Consider the following 20,236-nt stretch of genomic DNA (forward strand, 5'->3'; position numbering starts at 1 on the left):
AATAATTGTAAGCCGCTCTGAGCGCCTTTTGGGCATAAACGCCACAAATAAATAAACTTAAACAGCTTAAAATTAAGGATAGGGATTAACATTAGGAATTGAATATGCACATACATGTACCTAATATGCAGCAGTTGCCACTCCTTCCTTGTTCTCAGTGAACAAACCACTGGGAAAGATAAGAGAGAGAGAAGAAAGAAACAAGATGGAAATTCAAGTGAAAGTCATAAAATGCCCTGTATGTTGCTAAACATTTGGTCTTCTTAGACCAAGCTACATAGTTGTCTCACACACGCGCCAAATGTACCATCTTGCATACCTAAGGATATTAACTTATTTCAGCATGGGATTTTTGTGTCTTAATCTGTTCACAGGCAAAGTGTCACAGTAGGGAAACCTGTACATCGAATTCCTGCCTACAAAGATATAACACATTTTTAAAAGCAAGGGAAGATGATGTGAATGCTGACTTCGGAGATAAAATGTAAGATATCTAGCCTGTTACACTTATGAAAGATTATATCTGAAGTTAGTTACAACTTCCCTGGTGTCTAAAAGGAGAACTAGACAAGTTCCAAACCAGTACGACCACAATTTATGTAATGCACACACATAAGGTTGTTTATCAGCTGCAATTTATTCTCAGTCCCCCGTTCAGGGGAAAAAAAGGTGGCTTCACTCATCTCTGCAAAGTCTTTTTCTTATTCACTGCAAGTATGAACTTGAACAAAGTGTTAATTATTACTTCAACCTTCCCCAAGCTGATGCTCCCCAATGTGTCAGACTACACTATACCTCATGATGGTGGCCAGGGATGATGAGATTTTGAGTCCAACGCACCTGGAAGACACCAACTTGAAACAGCCTGGTCCAAATGTTTGAATCCCAAATGATAAAGGCAGGGTAGATTTCTAGTTTTGTTACCCCCACACGGATGAGGTAGGAAAGCTAGAAGTTTCCTGTGAAAGAACACCCAGACACAGTCCTTAAAAGGTACAAAAGTCACATTCAAAGCTTTCAACAAATTCAAGCATGAACACTTCAGGTTCTGACAACTTATTTTCCCCTCCAGCTCTTTTGCGACTGAGACCAATCTTACGCATTATATTTCTCCCAACACAGTCCCCACAAGGTTATTTCTCTTTGTTTATTTGCAAATAGGATTTCTGGCAGCTAGTTTCCAACGAGGTGAAACACGCTTGTCTTTATGGAGAATGGTGTGCTTGGAAGTGTGTATGTGATGCTATTTAAAAACAGGGATTTGAATTTGGGATAGAAAGTCTGTCACTGAGCCAGGAGTTCTTTCTTTCAGTCTTGCTTAGATTCCTTCAGAGCTTGAAGTCTTTCTAACAGCGGAGGGTGAGAGTAATGCCACATTGAAAACAACCAGTCTGAAACGGGGAATCCAAGATTATCTTTGTTCAGCTTGATGAGTGCAGAATACAAGTCTTTCGCCTTTCCAAGTTCCTTGGCAAAGGCATCAGCTTGAAATTCAAATCTCCTGCTTAATACAGTTAAGCAGAAGGAGAGAACCTGTAGGTAGGAAAGAAACATTAGTAGAGGTATCAAAATGCATTTCAGAATCCTCCAAAACCAATGGTTCTCAATTGTTAAGTCTCCGGATGTTTTTGGATTTCAAATCCCAAAAGACCCAACTAGGATGACTAATGGTCATGAATTGTGGAATCAAAGGATCACAGATTTGAAAAAGACAACAAGGGCCATCCAGCCCAAACCCCTGAAGCACTCCTGACAGATAGCTATTCAGCTTCAGTTTAAAAACCTCCAGGAAGGAGACTATACCACTCTCCAAGGCATGTTCCAATGTTAGAATAAGTCTTATTCTTCCTATTGTAGTAGAATCTCTTTTCCTGTAGTTTGAATTCATTGCTCCATGTCCTTATTGCTGGAGCAGCCAAAAACGAACTTGCTCCAACCTCAGGCAACCCCTCAAATATTTAAACATAGCTATCATGTCACCTCTTAACTTTCTCTTCCCCAGGCTAAACATACCCAGCTCCCTAAGTCGCTCCCCAGGTATGGCTATCAAACCTTTCACCATCTAGGTTGCCCTAGTTTTCCAGGAGGCAAAGACCTTTTCATTGAAACAGGATTTTATCTACCAACTGATTGTTGTTGATGGTTCATTTATCTTACGTTTCATTTTTTAAAATTGTTTTAACTTAGAGCTTGGTTTTAAAATGACAATGTAATTGTTTTTACTTGCTTTCAATGTTATAGGATGGAATCCTGCTAGGGATTTATATCTTTGTAAGAAGACTTACAACTGTGTGAGTTGTAACATCCTGTCCTGTAACATCCATATCTAGTAAGGGGCTGCTGTTACATTACTACATAGAGGAGGAGGCAAAGTGACAAATATGCATCAGGACCAATGCGCTACAGGATCCAGGTGCATTGCTCCCAATGCACATTGTGCTGTTGTACATTGAGTGACCAGCTAGGGAGCGCCAATGCACATCAGTAGAGCCCGATTGCATCCCGCTTTTATGAAGACCATTTTCCATGCATCTGATGAAGGCGGCTGCAGTCCACAAAATCTGATGCCAAGCTAAACTCATTCATGTGTAGGGTGCCACAAGTTTTGTTGACATTTAAATTAACTCAGGATCAAAAAATGCACAAATCAGAACACTAATCATTTCATCATGGAAACGATTTAAACCAGTGAGGAAGGCAGTGGCATTTCAACAATGATTATTTAACTTCTGAATAGTACTTTACCTCATTATAAGGTGAGAAAATAAACTGAAAGATGATTAAAAGGCCTATCAGAGTTGGCTGTGCGTCGTAGAATCCAAAGGCGGCAAAGAGTTCTTTTCGACCAATCAGCACAGCAAACAAGAAGAAACATAAGAAGGAGTTCATCTGGGAAGGAAAAAGAGAATATATCTCCTTAAATACTAATTACCTACTTTGTAGGCTAACCAAAGTAATGGCTTTCAGTACAAAATACTCCAATTTATTCTAAACACAGCAGACCTTCAACATATCTCAACAACATGGATGAGAAACTTTTAATGCTCAAGATGCTTTGGATTTCTATAGCCATCGATCTAAGCCCCAACATGTATGGGACTGTAGAATGTACTGCAAAACCTCTAACTCACAGGTACATGTGTGGCTGCCATCCTTCTCCACCCTTTTCCAACAATGGATAAAAAAAACTAAAAGCTTTATTATATCTCGAATTCTGTAAGAGCAATCAAAGCGGCTAACAACATATAAAATATACAAAAATTACACAATATCCCCCTCTTAAAAAAGAATTAAACAATTAAGATTAAAATTACATAACCACATTAAAATCTAATAAAAATCTGAAAGTCACAGGCAGTCGTAGCGCAAAAATCCATGGTATATATGGAATGATCATTACGTGGCCGAGGACTTATTCTGGAAAAGCCTGCCGGAAGAGATCCGTCTTGACCACTTTTTTAAAGGCGTCTAGGTTGGTAATCTGACAGATCTCATCCGGCAGGTGATTCCACAAACTGGGAGCGGTTACGGAGAAAGCCCTCTGGGAGGTAGCAACTAGCCTGGTCTTTAAAGGCTGCAATAAATTCCTCCCAGAGGACCTGAGTGTAAGGGGCGGATTATATGGAAGAAGGCGATTCCTTAGATAAGTTGGACCCAAGCCATGTAGGGCTTTAAAGGTGATAACCAACACCTTGTACTGTACCCGGAAGCCAATAGGCAGCCAGACTTCAATATGGACCTAGTCCTTGAGATGGAAGAGCTGTACATATTCTATAAACCTATAGGAAAAACTAATGGAATTAAAGGACTGAAATTCCCACTACCTTAGACTGGATGGAAAAAGTAAATCTTCATTTCATTGCCTTATGTTTGAAATCTAAAGACCTATTCTTTTTCCAAAAAGCAAGTCACATGGTTCTTGATTGTTAAATTTTAATGGGAACGATTTGTTTAATGTGTTCTATCTGTTTGTTTTACTTATCGTAATTTTTTCATTGTTCTTTTGATGTCCAAACTATTTGGGGCATTTTGTAAACAGAAAGTCTGTGCAAAAATAATTTCAATTCAACAAACAAATTAAAGATTTAAAAGCAGCCATGTAGCTCAGGTTAGAGGCCAAAATACTCTAATGGCACCAGATCTTGGAAGCTAAGCAGGTTTAGCCCTGGTTAGTACTTGGATGGGTGACTGCCAATAAATATTAGGTGAGCAGGCTATATTTCAGAGGCAGGAACTGAAAACCACTCCTGAGTATTCATTGGCTAAGAACCCTACAAAATTCATGGAATCGCCATAAGTCCATTGGTAACCTGAAAGCACACATACACACAGAGCTCTGAGTCACCACTACATTCACATCCAAAAACTTTAGCTTATGCTTATTTCTTTTCACTGCTTTCATACTAGAAGGATGAAGCTGTGTTACCAGAACACTAGAGCCAACTTATTTTCTAAGCAAACACAAAATGCACATGTAGAACACAGGAAAGTCCCAGTATTTCTGCTCACCTGGCTTATGACAATATTTTTAATAGTGTGGCCAAGTTTCCAGTGGCCCAGCTCATGGCCCAGCACCGCCAAGACTTCTTCATTTTTGCAACCTTGCTTTTTACTCTAGAATTAAGGGGAAAGGAATGATATCGTAGTTATCCCTGTATGGGCTAAGACACTTGCTGCCATAATCATGACTGCACAGGATAGGAAGCAGAAATAGTTATAGATCAATATGAACAGTAACTGGGTCACAATGAATCCTTATCAATGGTACAATACAATACAGTAGAGTAAAATTAAAAATAAATAAAGCAAGCTAAAAGAAAATATAATTAAAAAGAGATCCTTACTTTGGCTTTGGACTTTGCTTCGGCATCTTCTTCATTTTCTTCAGCTGTCTGAGTCTCTGATCCAGGTTCCTCAGAGCGTTCTTTGTTAAGGGCAGAATAATCTTCCAGGAGGGTGTCAAACAGCACTATACGCTTATTCTTGAAGAAGCCATAGAAATAAGCATTGCTGTGGGAAGACCGTTTGGAACCTGGAGAGGGAGAGCAGAGGAGACAGTTTAGCCACATTATAGAAGTAAAAAAACATGTCCCTTAATTTCAAGAACATGTTTTATGGGAGATAGGCTGTATGAGTCCATTCTCTAGCTGAAATCATCAACTGATCCCACTCCATTTTGGGTTACCAGGGATGGTAAGGGGTAAAAGGAAAGAAACACTAGCAAGAAAGGGTATGGGGAGAAAAGACAGTCCAGAGGGAAACATTAGGAGCACTGAGTGGATATTCAAGGCTTTTAAATCCTCGTGAAAGAACATGTTATTCTGACTAGTAAATAAATTGTTCCTGGTTGCTTGTGTAAGGGTTCACCATGTTTCCATGACCAGTAGCTAAGGTTCAATCCCCAGAAGCACATAAGCACAGAATTACTGTTCTGTTCACACCTAGATCGATGTTAGAGAACTACAAAGCCAAGTCCAGGGTGTTAACTCTCACCTTCTACAACATAAACCTTTGTCAGAGGAAAATTTATGTTCTTTGCCATCGCCTCAATATGCTGCTTGAGCTCTCCTTCAGGGAGTGGAATGAATTTATCGAACAATGGAGCAATGTAGTCTGCATAGATTGTGACAAGAACCTATTGTGGAATACAGAGAGAGAGAGACCTTAAGCCCATTTATCCAGCATCATTTGTCCCTTGCAAGAAGTAATTTTATCTTTCTGGTCACAAATTTTAGGTCACATTCTGTGAACAGGGTGGGCCAAACCCCTTTAAAGCTGGTTTTGCTGCCACCATTATCACGTCAATTACACTGCCACCAAAACAAAACCTGAAAGTCAGCAGAGGCACTAAACCTAAAAAATCTCCTTGTTGGTCAAGGTGAACAAGTGAGTACTTGAATGTAAGCTTGATTTGGTTGGTTATACCTACAGTGGCTTACAGCACAAAAGCGTAATTTAATAACAAAAGTGGGCAATTCTGCACCTTCCAGATTTCCTGGACAATAAATCCCACAGTCTTTATTGGCCACACTGGCTAGGTGATGAAACCTATACATCCAGAGCACACAAGTCTTCACAACCCTAGTTTAGTAAATGACTGTGCTCACGTAAGAAAGCCAACCATGTCACACTCTTGCACAGAAAACTGGAAGGAAAATCATGGCTAGCAAATGGATCAGCAGGGAAAACAACCTAGGGACTAATTCAACCTCATCATCATCATTTAATAGTTACCCATTAAATAAATCTGGACACAGTCAGTCATCATGTACTCACCAAAGAAACTGCTAAAGTGAAAAGCCACGCATAAATGAAGAAATAATCTCCGCCTATTTTGATAATGTAAAGTAGAAGTGATGTCACTGGCAAAAGGATGCACTGAGTCACGATGAATTTCTTGATCGCATCTTTAAAGAAGAATCCCAGAGTCTGGGGGTAAAGAAAAATAGTAAGGCAAAGCATCTGTAGCCAAATATACAAACTACTTTGGATATAACCATTGCTGATATATAATTCTTATTTAATTCCTCTTTCCAATGGGACTGGCTAAACCAATCAGGAAGGCGCCTTCCATTATTTGATACATCTGTTACATCTAAATCAATACCCTGACTTGTTACTCTGCTAGAAAGCAAGAAACATAACCCATGTCTTGTTTGGACTTATGGTTTTGGCTTGTTAGGAGAGCAACCAACAAGAGATTTCAGTTTGAATGTAATGTTTAAAAAGTCACCAAAAACTATGGAACTATTTTTTAAAAAAGACAACATGGAAGGAAAGTTATATTATTTGGCAACAAAGACATACTAAACAATACCTGCTGATTGAAGCCATGTTTTTCCTCAATGACAAAAGTATTATAGAGGCTCCAAGGCAGACCTGTGACTGCACTGAAGAGTGTAGCAAGCAACAAGAAGACCAATGACTGAACGATCTATGCACAAGGGAGAAAATATAAATAGGTATTATTCAATTTAGATACAGAAGGATGGTCACAGACTTAGTAATATTTACAACAGATTCATTGGCGTTGATGAAATATGAGACACTAATTGATTCCAAAGAGTATACTCTTCAGTTCTGGAGGACCAACTTTGTTTTTCATTAGAACTCCAAAGTCCACACTGCACCAGTGTGTGGCTATCTCTGAGAACATGCTCAGCATGAGAACTTATTTTCAGTACAGAACTGAGATCACAAGATACTGTATGTCACATAAAAAACAGGCCTGGTTTTCCTCAGGTTTCTTGACACCATAATTTAGAAAGGAGATAGGAAGCCTCATGGTTTTTTTTATTAATTCCATCTAGTGCAAATTAGACTGATGTGTGAGATTTGTTCCCAGTCTATAAATACTAGCGGAAACTCCCAATAGGTACCTAACTCTGATGACCCTAGTGAAGCTAAAAATCAACTTTATATTTCAGCTGGTGCAAATTCTTATGCTGGATGAGACCTGCTACAGAACATAACTACTATAACATGGGATGAAGCCTTGTGCACATTGTTGTACAAATAGTATCGGGCCAGTGGTGATACCTGTTTTATACCTTATGTATTTCAGCGGAGAACATGGATGGCTTTCTTCTCCCTTTGTTTGCATTGGGAAGTATGAGAAGGAGCAGAGTGCCGGCTGGCACTTGTGAATGCCAAGCTGAGAGCATACCTATCCTTGCTGCCTACTCCCTCTGCTGCCTCCTCTCTCTTACCCAAGCACAGAAGAGTGCAGAGTTAAACCAGAGGGGGGAATTCCCACTATCTCCAATTATCAGATATGGTGAGGATACCCTTCAAGCTGACCTCCATGGTTTGGATTTGCTTTGAGATCTCTGTGGGCCTCTGTCTCTCCTGCAGACAGGTAGATAGAAAAATTAGGCACTGACCTAAACATTTTCTCTAAAATCAGGATCAAGGACTTGCCCATTCCATGTAGAAGATGTAGCAAGCTTGTTTTCTGCAGCCCCAGAGACTGGGATGCTAACCGATGGATTAAAATGGCAAGAAAAGATATTTCATCCAAACATTAGAAAGAACTTCTTGACTGTTCAACAATGGAATAGAGTGCCTCAGAGAGTAATGGACTCTCTTTCATCATTGATGAAATATGTCTTTAAGAAAAGGCTGGATATTCATTGCTGGGAGTGCTTTAGCTTTTATTTCTGCACAGCATAGAGATGGCCATTGCAGTCTCTTCCAACTCTATGATTCATACCCAGGTTTCATGAAAGATAAATCTATACATGGCTTATTTGACGGATGAAAGTTGCAGGTTCAGAGACAGAGCACATCTGAATACCAGCTACAGCAAAGCACAAGTGAAACAAGGCTACTTCCTTCCTGCCCTGCTTGTGGGCATGCTGGAGTCATATGTCTAGCCACTGTGGAAAACAGGATACGAGACTAAATGAGCATAAGAACTTAATAAGAGCCCTGATGAATCAGCCCCAAAGCAACAGTTTAAAAAGGGAGTAAGTAAGTATTTCAGTGTTCAAATAACAAATGCACCTACTTCATACTCAGACCCAAAACCCGCACGGCTGGAAATATCTCCAGAGACAGACCAAAGGAAAGGAATTCCTCCACACAGAAGTATCACCTATAAAAGCAAAAACACTGCAGGGATCAGTCTGCTGATACAATTTCCCACAAAATACTATTAGACCTCCATTTTGGCAATTAGAGTTGACTTTGACTATTGTATCAACAATTGAGTTTGAGAGCCAAACTCATTTGGCAGCTTTATATTTATGTATTGATGTATTTATTTATTTAAACCGTTCATACCCCATCCTTCATCCCAAGTCTTCAGAGCAGCTTACAAACTTTAATTTGAGAGTTCCCTACCCTCAGGCTTACAATCTAAATAAGACAAGATCACAAGGAGCCCTGGTGGCGCAGTGGTTAAATGCCTGTACTGCAGCCATTCACTCAAAACCACAAGGTTGCGAATTCAAGACCAGCAAAAGGGCCCAAGCTCGACTCAGGCTTGCATCCTTCCGAGGTCGCTAAAATGAGTACCCAGACTGTTGGGGGCTAATTAGCTTACTTGCTAATTAGCTTACTTGCTGTTCACCGCTATGATCTTTGGAATAGCGGTATATAAATAAAACAAATTATTATTATAATTATTACAAGGAAATGGGGGTGGCAGGCTGCTTTTCTCTTTCTCAGAGGTCAGAGCAGTGGCAGCTAGAATGAAAGTAGGGCTTCTTGCCAGCTGTTGGGGCAAAGGCATGATGGAGCTGTCCATGCTGCTTTTCTTTCCCTCAGAGGTCAGAGCAATGGCAGCTGGAGTGGAGGGAAGGCTTCCTGAAAGTCACTGATGGCAAGGCACAATGGAGATCAGAATTTGGAGTTTTAGTCAACTATATTAAGGTTTTCAAGCTCCAGTTCGAGTAGATAGATGGCTTATATAATCTGTTGCAGGATTAGATCCAGCCTTGTGCCTCTTCTGCTGCTAAAAAAAAAGCTTTCCCAGTTTATTAAAAAGTAAACTACTTTACATTCTGAACCACTGAACACTGCACAAAAACAAAAAGGAGGGAAGATACTTACTGTGCCCTCAATCTCTGAGTGATACTTACTGTGCCCTCAATCTCTGAGTATAGTCCTGACCAAAAGCTGAAAGCACTTTTATCCAATTGATAAAGGCGAGATTTTTCAAATGTTTCCGAGTCCATAATTGGCCCCAATTCCAGTGGGACATGGGTGGTTGTCCTGTACACAGTCCTCTGAAAAATTGGAAACACAGCAGTCATATTGGAAACATAGCATGCAACCTCCAAGAAGAGAAAGACACTTCTGGATGACACTGGAAATCCACTGCCTGCGAATCCAAAGATAGCTAAAACATGTTATGGTGATCAACAGGCATTACATATCTATGAAAATAACACATGAGGAAATTGTGAAGTTTGATACCACTTTAAGTATTATAGCGCCATACTAGGAAATTTCAGTGTTGGCCAAGGACTCCAGGAGACCATGGTTGGATTGTGGGAGATTCAGGACAGTGCTTCATTATGTAGCACACAGTGAACAGCATATTTGTTGTTGCTGTTTTTGTGTGCCTTCTAGTCATTTCAGACCTATAGCAACCCCAGGGGGTTTTCTTGGCAGAATTTGCTCAGAGGGATATGCCCTTGCTCTGAATCTGAGAGAATGCAATGTGCCCAAGTTCACTCAGTGGGTTTCCATGGCCAAGTGAGAGTCTGAACTCTGGTCTCCCAGTATCCGATTATGCACTACACTCTTCTAGTGCTGCTATTTCACTTGTATTACTCTGGCTGCCTCCTGTTGCATTCTGGGATTTGCTATTTAGGGAGAGGCATTTAAAATTCTCAGCCAGAGAAGTCTTAGGCCTCACTGAACTACAAACCCCAGAATACAACAGGAGGCGGCTGGAGCAGTTAGAAGTGGAATAGGAGCATTATGAGAGCATAGTGTAGTAATCTCCATAGTTGAACACTCAAACCAGTGCATCTCCCTGACTCTCTAAACAGCACATAACTGAGGAATTGGTAAGATAAAATGTGTTAATGGACATCAATTCAGATGGCTTTAAAGAAGGGATGAAACAAATTTGTAGGCCAAAATCCAGTGCTATAATCAAGTCTTTCTTCCTCTGCCCATCCCTTCAGAAAATAAATGGTCCAAAGTGATTCCTAGCCCTCCAGAGAAGGATGCATGGGAAGGGGGAGACTAGCAATTCTGTCCTGGTTCTCTGCTAGCTGAGCTTCCTTCTCAGATGCAATAACCAGATTCTGGAGTGTAGCACAGAGTGATTTATTAAAGAATAAGAACAGCTGGAGATAACAGGCAACTCATTGACATAGTTTTTGTCAGCTCTGAATTACAACTGTCCAACTAGATTATTTGTATAGGGTTTTCATTGGGGTCTCACCCCAAGGGCTACCCAGCTAATCCCATTGGCTATTCCCTCGAGAGACTCCTGCTCTCACCAGTTTCCCACCATCATGTTGTTTGGGTTACGAGCTCTAATCAACACATTCCATTCTCACAGAACCAGTAGGCATTGTTTATGCTATCCATGAGGTATCTCCAGATGGTCAGCCAAGGGTCCAGACATGTCCTTCATCTCACAGTAATAACACACCTGGCTGTGCCTTACAAACCTTCTCATGGGTTACCAAACCCTCCTTCTCCCAGGCTTTAGTCTTACTTTCTCAGGGTCCCAGTTTACATTGAATCTAATACGTTTATCAATTTACATTAACTATACTAAATATACCCACTTTCACAATAGGGTTAACCGCCCCCCCCCAATCCTTATTGCTTATACATGGTCTTTATCAACATCGCCATCTCTAATAATTTAACCAGTCCCTCATTAAAGCGTAACATTATCCAGCATGATCTATCTTCCACTCTATGAGTCTAGCACAGTTATATACATTATCCAAGACTGGTGAAAGGCTCCATGGGTTGCATGGGGCTTGACAAAGTCTGGCAGAAGTAGTGGGATCCACTGGAAGTAAACCACTGGATTGTGGCCATGGAGTACCCATATTGTTGGGAGCAATTGTAGCTTACACTTTGTAAACTGCTTAGGGAGTGCTTAAGTGCACTGATAAGCGGCATAGAAATGTACTTGCTATTGTGATCAGTGATAAATAGTCATGATAGCGGTATTAGTTCCCAGCGTTGACTGCAATATGCCTTTCTTGCTGAAGAATACTAGAGAGCAACCACGCTTTTATCTGATTGACCACCCACTCTTTTGGAGGATCTCAAAAGTTGGAGAACACCATTCTTGGCCCTGCGTAAAACTTTTTTAATGACAGACCTAAATAAATTTTGACCCAGAATAGATTATCAAAAAAGGCTACTTATGATCTAAACTAGATAGCTGTGATTTTCATCTTAGAGTGCATCAACACTGTATTGTTATTTCTTCCTAGAAATGCACCAGATGAAGGGATGGCTCTCAACAGCTTGGCCTGGGCCCATTGCAGCCAAGTGTACACAGCAACGCAGCCTCATATTAGCAGCAACGCTGATGGACAGCCCTCCCAAATGCCATACCTTGGGAGAGGGTCGCTACTATGCAAGTAGTGAGGGATGGTGGTTGGTGTATTGGACTCAAGGGAGGCTATCTTCTGATCTCTACTAAACCACTGATGTCTCTAGGTAAATCTCTCAGCCATATCAACCTTAGAAGGCTATTGTTGGGACAAGGGGAGAAGAGCTGCTGCTGGAAGAAATGTGGGTCTCAAAGTAACTAGTCTATGGCAATGGCTTTCATACTCCATCCTCTGAAGACGTACTCGCTCTGAATCTCCTGCTTCGTGACATGAACCTCCGCTACTAACAGCAAGTACGGACTCAGAGAGGAGGGAACTTACTGCCTATCAAGTGCCCTGCAACCCAAGACACCTCTGGCTGCTAAAGGGATACGTACAGCAGCGACTCCCACAATCCGGTCTGTTCTGGACTCCAGCTCCCAGAATCCTGACCGTTCACCAAGAGGTCTGAGACTTCTGGGAACTGGAGTCCAAATCCCCGGAGGACCAGAGTTTGGAAACAACGGAGGTAGGGACAAGAGCCATTGGCGCTGCCTTACACTCAATGGAAGGAAGAGGGACTCGGGCTGCATCCACGCTGGAGAAATAACCCGGTTTGGCACCGCTTTTAACTCTTTGTCCGGCTTAAAAGGCTATGGAATTCTGGGAGTTGGAGTTTGTTGTGGGGCCCAGAGCGGACCCTGGCTCAAGGCTATGGAATTCTGGGAGCATGTTGTGGGGTCCAGAGGAGAGCCTGGCTCAAAAGGCGATGGGATTCTGGGAGCTGGAGTATGTGCCCACAACGAACTCCAACTCCCAGAATTCCATAGCCTTGAGCCAGGGCGGTTAAAGCGGTGCCAAACCGGGTTATTTCTCCAGCGTGGAAGCAGCCTAAATGTCCTGTCCCCGTTTTTGAGGCTGCAAAGCTAGCCCTGTCCCTGGGTCCTTAGGCCAGCAAGCCAGAGCCTCCCGCGGGCAACCGAGGCTCCCTTGGTCCGGAGGAAGGGCTCCGTGCTCGGGGCCTGACCTGCCGCCAGGCGAGCAGCGCCTCCCAGAGATACACGGCCCAGGAGAAGAGGAGCACCGCCAGGAAGATGCGCCTCTCCGGAGGAGCCTCCGCCCAGAGATCGCCCAGCGACGCCGCCGCCGCCGCCGACGACGCCATGCTCTCGGCCCGACTGCACGCCTACGATTATGATGACACCAGCCCAGCCATTCCAGGAGGACAACTTCCGCCTGGACAACTTCCGCCGGAAGTTGCCTTCCTTTGTTAGCCTTCCCAGTTACGCCCCCTTGCGTCACACTGACGCTTCTTCCGCGTTTCCTTCATAGGGCCGCTCTAGGAATCTCTAGGTCCTCCAGGGCAACTCTACTTGCCGGAAGTTGACCATAGAGTTGCGCAAAATGACTCCTAGACAAAACAGTTCTCTAGAGAGGCATCCACACTGGAGAAATAACCCGGTTTGGCCCCGCTGTAACTTGTTGTCTAGTCCAAGGCTATGGAATTTTGGCCAAGGGCCCCACAACAAACTCCAACTCCCAGAATTCCATAGCAGTGAGCCAGACAACAAATTAAAGCGGTTCCAAACCGGGTTATCTCTCCAGTGTGGATGCTGGCCATAAAAGCCTTCGGCTTCACATCCTTCTCTAGGCATTTGTCCTTCATCCCTAAGGCCAGCAAATGTGACCCCTGTACTTCTGGTCCCTCATGATAGTAGGCAGACCTCAGAATGGAAGAGGTTGGAAAAGGAGGAAGTCTATACAAGGAAGATGTGTCCAAAACCTACGAATACAGGAGACAGATTGTGGCAAACGTTGGGAATAATTGTCTCTATTCCCCTTTTCTCCCTTATGGCTGGTTCCAAAGATTGCATCCTCTAGGATCTTAGGCTTTGAGGGGACCACAAGAGCCATCCTTCCCTCACCCATGCATGAATACACAACTCAAGCACTCCTGGAAGATGTCTATCCAGTCTCTAGTTTTGTTGTGAGTTTTTGGGGCTCTGTGGCCATGTTCTAGAAGGGTTTCTTCCTGACGTTTCGCCAGCATCTGTGGCTATGGGCATCTTCAGAGAATGCTTACCTGGATATTACACACACACACACACACACACAAACTTTTTCCAGGCAAGCATTCTCTGAAGATGCCCATAGCCACAGATGCTGGCGAAACATCAGGAAGAAACCCTTCTAGAACATGGCCACAGAGCCCCAAAAACCTACAAAAAACTATGGATGCCAACCATGAAAGCCTTCGACTTCGTATCCAGTCTCTGTTTAAAACTTCCCACGAAGGAGAGTCCACCACCCTTCCACACAGACTGTCCTGCTGTCCAGCAGTTCTTACAGTCAAGACGTTCTTCCTAAAGTTTGGGTTAAAAACTCTTCTAATTTGAATCTGTTTGTGTTCTAGTCTCGGGAACAGTAAAAAAAAAAGGCAACAAAAACCAAGCTTCCTCCATCTTCTTTGTTTAAAGATGATGTAGTGATTTGAACGTTGGACTACAACTCTGGAGACCAGGTTACGAATCCCTGCTTGGCCGTGAAAACCCACTAACTGACCTTGGGCAAGCCACTCAGCCATCAGGGTTGCCTTAGTGTCACCATAGGTTTGAAATCACTTGAAAGCACACAATAAATTACATGCACAGCCATAGTGACTTCAACAAATATTTGGCATCAACAATACTTGGTGCCTAAACACCTGAGAGCTTTTACTTTAGTACAACGCCAGGCCCTCCCTTCAGCTGTTTTTGAAGGCCAATATAAGAAGACCTCCTTCTCAGACAGACTACATCCATGTGACTCTGGCCAAATAGAGACAACAGAGAACATACTACTCCAGTGTTCATACTACAAGGACATCTGCCTCAGTCTTATCTCTCCTCTATTGTATAAACATCAAGGACACACCAGTCAATTTTACACCTCTTTGCTGCTATCAGACACCAATCCAGATATAACATGTTGCCAGATTATGTGCAGCTGCAGTTAAAATCTGTCAGGCAATGACCTCCGCAGTTGGCTAGTATTAATCTTGCCTCACTTCACTGGATTTTAAAAGGATATTTTAAATACTGTTTTTTAGCCTGTGTTTTTACTCTATTTTTACCTTGCTTTTGCCATTATCTTCTTTTATTTTGTATCCTGGTCTATGATTATAATAACGATGAACAGAACTGAACAGAAAAGAGTGCAGTCATGTCACCCCCTTGGTCTTCTCTCCACCAAGCTGAACAAATCCAGCTTCAACCTTTCCTCATGTTTTGTTCCCCATACATCCTATCAACAATAACAATTATTACAGGCAGAGCTTATTTCAGATGTTTCCCCCTAAGACAGAACTTACCCTTTCTCTAGTCCTGACCAGCTCAGTCAAAAACATGGCCATTGAAATCTACAAACAGCTGGACAACTTCAACAGGAAAGAAGAAACACTGAAAGTAAACAAAGTTTGGTTGCCAGTCCTGAACAACACTAAAATTAAGACTCGGCACAAGCAAATGAAGACCACCCAGGGTCAGGGGGTTCCCCTCAGACAATGGATTACTAATTAAATAGATACACATATCCTCCCATCCTGAGGCCAAGTCATTCAACAACAAAGCAGCACACAGATTTACATGTAAATCACTTCCTTCTAACCAAGAATTACTAGTTTGGTAGATGAAGGGAATGCCATATAGTATATCTTGATTTCAGTAAGGCCTTTGACAAGGTTCCCCATGACATTCTTGCAAACAAGCATGTAAAATGTGGGCTAGACAAAGTAACTGTTACATGGATTTATAACTGGTTGACTGGCCAAACCCAAAGGGTGCTAAGCAGTGGTTCCTTTTCATCCTGGAGAGAAGTGACCAGTGGAGTCCTACAGGGCTCTGTCCTGGACCCAGTGCTATTCAATATCATTAATGGCTTGGATGACAGTATTAGGGGCATAGTTATCAAATTTGTAAATGACATCAAGTTAGAAGGAGTAGCTAATACCCTAAAGGACAGGATCAAAATGCAAAATGACCTGAATAGACTAGAAAACTGGGCCAAAGCTAACAAAATGAAATTCCAAACGGAGAAATGTAAGTACTGCAATTAGGGCAGAAAGATAAAATGCAGAGATATAGGATGGGGGACACCTGGCTGAACGAGAGACTTATATGTGTGAAAGGGATCCAGGAGTTCAAGTAGACCACAAGTTGAACATGAGTCAACAGTGTGATGCGGCAGCTAAAAAGACCAATGCAATTTTAGGCTGCATCAATAAAATTATAGTGTCTAGATCAAGGGAAGTAATAGTGCCACTCTCTTCCAACTCTAGGATTCCATGATTCTATGGATGACACAAGATATTAAATACTTACTGCTTACTTCACTCTTTATTAAGTTGTTTAAGATCTAAAGAACTTATTCCCAGTGGGCAATACAGCCCCTTGGGAGCAGTGGAAAGACCCAGTGGGCAGTGAGGGAAATGGGTCGGGGGGTGCACAGGAAAAAAGGGGGGAACCAGCGGCCATTAGGACCATGGTGGGGATGAGGGCTGCATTAAATTCCTTTCCAAGAGCCCTTAAAAGCATTGCACAACAGTGCTGATAGCTTCATGTGATAGTGTCTCCCATTTTTTGCCTGCCTGCAAGAGCTCACTCACTTAGCCACATCTTTAACTAGTAGCTGTGGTGGCAATTAGGAAATTATTGCAAGGCTTGGGCTCAGGACATCACTTCTGTGGCTTGGAGCGGGAAAGACTGAAGTTAGAGCACATGGCTGTGGGTGAGAACTGACGGCAAAAGGGGCATTTAAAATTTAGGACACTGCTTACGTTGTGTAAGATTTGCCAGGACTTGGTGTGCAGGTTGGATACTCCACCACAGTTTGTGGCAGCATATTCTACAGTCAAACAACTCTTACTGTCAGGATATGCTTTCTAAGGTTGGGGTGAAATTATTTTCCTGTAGTTTGAATCCACTGCTCCGTGTCCCAGTCTCTGGATCAGCCAAAAACAAGCTTGCTCCATCCTCAATATGACACCCCATCAAATATTTAAATGGGGCTATCATATCATCTTTTAACCTTCTTTTCTCCAGGCTAATAATACCCAGCTCCTAGGTTGCATGGCTTCCAGACCTTTCACCATTTTCGTTACCCACCTCTGGGCATGCTTCAGCTTCTCAACACCATTTCTGAAATTCATTTTGTTAGTTTTGGCCTAGCTTTCTAATCAATTAAGGTCATTTTGAATTTTGATCCTGTCCTCTGGCGTGTTAGCTACTCCCCCTAATGTGGTGCCATCTGCAAATTCAGTAAGCATGCCTTCTATTCCTTCATCCAAGTCACTAATAAAGATGTTGAATAGCATTGGACACAGGTCAGAACCCTGTGTTACCCACTGATCACTTCTCTCCAGGATGAAGAGGAGACATTACTGCACTCCCTTTTAATTTCATCTGGTCAACAAATTACAAATCCACCTAACAGTAGCTTTGTCTAACCCACATTTTACTAGCTTGTTGGTTAGAATATCATGGGGGACTGTGATGAAGGCCTTCTGAGATCAAAATATGCTACATCAGCAGCATTCCCTTCTTCTACCAAGCTGCTAATTTTATCCAAAAGAGATGAGATTGGCCTGGCATGACTTGTTTTTGACAAATCCATGTTGACTTTTTGCACTTCTAAATTCTCTCAGACTCTGTTCAATGGTCTGCTCTACAATTTTGCCTGGTATTGAAGTCAGGCTCACTGGGCAGTAATTGTTTGGGACTCCCCCCCCCCCATCTTCAAAAATGGGGACATTTGCCCTTCTCCAGCCTGTTGAGACTACTCCTGTTTTCCAGGAGTTCTCAAAGATTCTCCCAGTGCTTTTAATAACCTTGGATCTAGTTCATCTGGTTCTGGAGACTTAAATTCATTTAGATGAACCAGGTATTTCTATACTACCTCTTTACTATTTATTATTATTATTATGTTTGTTTATATCCCACCTTCCTCCCAATACAGGGACTAAAGGCGGCTTACAAATCGAAAACAGTCCAAGTTAAAACACTATAAAATATGCAAAATGCAAGTTTAAAAAACAATTAAACCAATTAACATTACATGATTAAAATTTAAAGTTTAAAACTCTTTAAGACAAAAACAAAACAGCATCCCTGTCATGCAAAAGCCTGCTGGCACAGAAACATCTTTACCTGCCACCAGGAGGACAGCAGGGATGGAGCCATCCTGGCCTCCCCAGGGAGGGAGCTCCAAACCCTGGGAGCAGCCACTGAAAAGGCCCTTTCTCTTGTTCCCACAAACGCGCCTGAGAGGGCAGTGGGATGGATTGAGGGGCCTCTCCTGATCACCTCAATGTTCTCGGAGGTTCATACGGGGAGATACAGTCCTTCACACTTATTCTGTGCTGCATTTCCTCTCATGTCCTCTGCTCCATTTCCCACAGTTTCATCTCTTTCCCTTTTGAGATAAGACCAAGGAAAAGTAGCTGTTGAGCAGTTCTGCCTTCTCTGTCTCCTGTTAGCATTTTCCCACCTCATTAATGCAATGGCACTACCCTTTCCTCCTTCTTCCTTTTGCTATGGACATTTTTTAAAAACCCTTTTTACCACTCTTAACCTCTCTAGCAAGCCTGAGCTCATTCCGTGCTTTAACTTTTCTGTCCTTATCCCTAAACATGCCATTTGTTTGAATTCTTCTTTAGCAATTTTCCCCTTTTCCCATTTCTTATACATCTCACATGTAAAACTTAGCTCAGTTGAAAAGAACTTAGTTCTTTAATCATCCATAATGAACTCAGTTCTTTAGTGTGTTTCCTGGAACACCTCCTATTTTTCCTCCTCACTGGAACTGTTTGCAAGTGTGCCTTCAATATCTCCCTTTTGAAAAACTCCCATCTGTCCTAAATATTCTTCCCTTTTTTAAAGTATTCTTGGACATGGGATCACACCCAGTATTTCCATTTGTGAAATCAAGTTTTCTAAAGTCTAGAATGCATGTCTATGCTTGGCTTCCCCATTCGACTATATCACAAAATCCAGGAGAACCTGATCACTCCCACCTAAGGATCCCACCACTTCCACCCCACTAACCAGATCATCCCTGTTGGTTAGGATCAAATCTAAAATAGCTGATCCCCTTGTTGCCTCTTCCACCTTTTGGACAATTAAACTGCCTGCCAGGCAAATGAGGAATTTGCTGGACATTAAAATTTCGGCTGAGTTTGACTTCCAGCAAATATCAGGATTGTTGAAATTAACCAGCACTACTACATGTCTCCATGTGTGTGTTTGTGTTCTAGAAAGACGTGATTCAAAGTCTTGAATTGGGGGGTCTGTAGTTGGCTTCCACAATAACATGTTTGCTGTTTCCTTCCCCTTTTTAGTTTTATCCATATGCTCTTCACCTGGTTTCCAGGATTTAAGTCCTGGATCTCTTCACAGGTGTAAACATCCCTGATGATACCCCTCTATCACTACATTTCCACCAGGTTTCAGTGATGCCTATTATTTTGTATTTGGTTTGCTGTGCTAGGAGTTCAAATGCATCTTATTTCCCATACTCTGTGCATTAGTCTAGAGACATCGAAGACCACAGGACCATGGTGGCAAACCTATGGCATGTGTGTCCTCTCTGGCACACAAAGCCATTTGGAGTTCACACAGAGAGAAGGGAGGACGAGGGAAAAGAACAGGTGCGCGCCTGTTCCTCCTCTTCCCCTGCTCTCCCATGCTTTAGCTACCTTTCCAGATACAGCTGAAAACCCAGGAGGGCAGGAGTAAGAGAAGGGGCAGATGCACACTTGTCCCTCTTCTTCCCCCTCCCACCCTCCTGGGCCTTTTGCTGTCTCTGGGGAAGTCCTGCCCCCAGAGGTCCTGCCCCCTGGAAGTCCCACCTGGGTAATACCTGGTGCCAGAACGCCTTTGAATTTGAGCACTCAGTCCCTAAAAGATTCACCATCACTGCCATAGGACATTCCCCCCTAGCTGCCTATGTACAGTTTTCCCCCTATTTGCCTTGCTCCCTCTAGTTTGACTATTATCTCCAGTTTGACTATTATCTCCAGCTCTTGCTTTCCAGAACACTGTCTCCTTTCCCAAAGTAACTTAGATTAAAGCTGTCCTGATCCAATTTTTGATAAACACATATGTCAATGATAGACAGCTATGGCAACTGGAATTGAATTACTTCTGTAACAAAAGAAACTTGGTAAAGAAAAAACTGCT

General features: G+C 42.4%; 1 protein-coding gene across 1 annotated transcript; it reads right to left on the bottom strand.

Moving 5' to 3' along the window:
- Window positions 1-618: 618 nt before the first annotated feature.
- ZMPSTE24 (zinc metallopeptidase STE24) lies at window positions 619-13,267 on the bottom strand. The gene is made up of 10 exons (XM_042440315.1): window positions 13,051-13,267; window positions 9,585-9,731; window positions 8,510-8,596; window positions 6,818-6,934; window positions 6,277-6,429; window positions 5,494-5,635; window positions 4,845-5,032; window positions 4,510-4,614; window positions 2,746-2,889; window positions 619-1,533 (listed from the first exon to the last, which is right to left on the bottom strand). Exons 1-10 carry the CDS (start codon window positions 13,186-13,188, stop codon window positions 1,309-1,311), a joined length of 1,446 nt encoding a protein of 481 aa, XP_042296249.1. The 5' UTR covers window positions 13,189-13,267; the 3' UTR covers window positions 619-1,308.
- Window positions 13,268-20,236: the final 6,969 nt, after the last annotated feature.

The sequence above is a fragment of the Sceloporus undulatus genome, chromosome 9 (assembly GCF_019175285.1).
Source record: "Sceloporus undulatus isolate JIND9_A2432 ecotype Alabama chromosome 9, SceUnd_v1.1, whole genome shotgun sequence".
NCBI lineage: Eukaryota > Metazoa > Chordata > Lepidosauria > Squamata > Phrynosomatidae > Sceloporus > Sceloporus undulatus.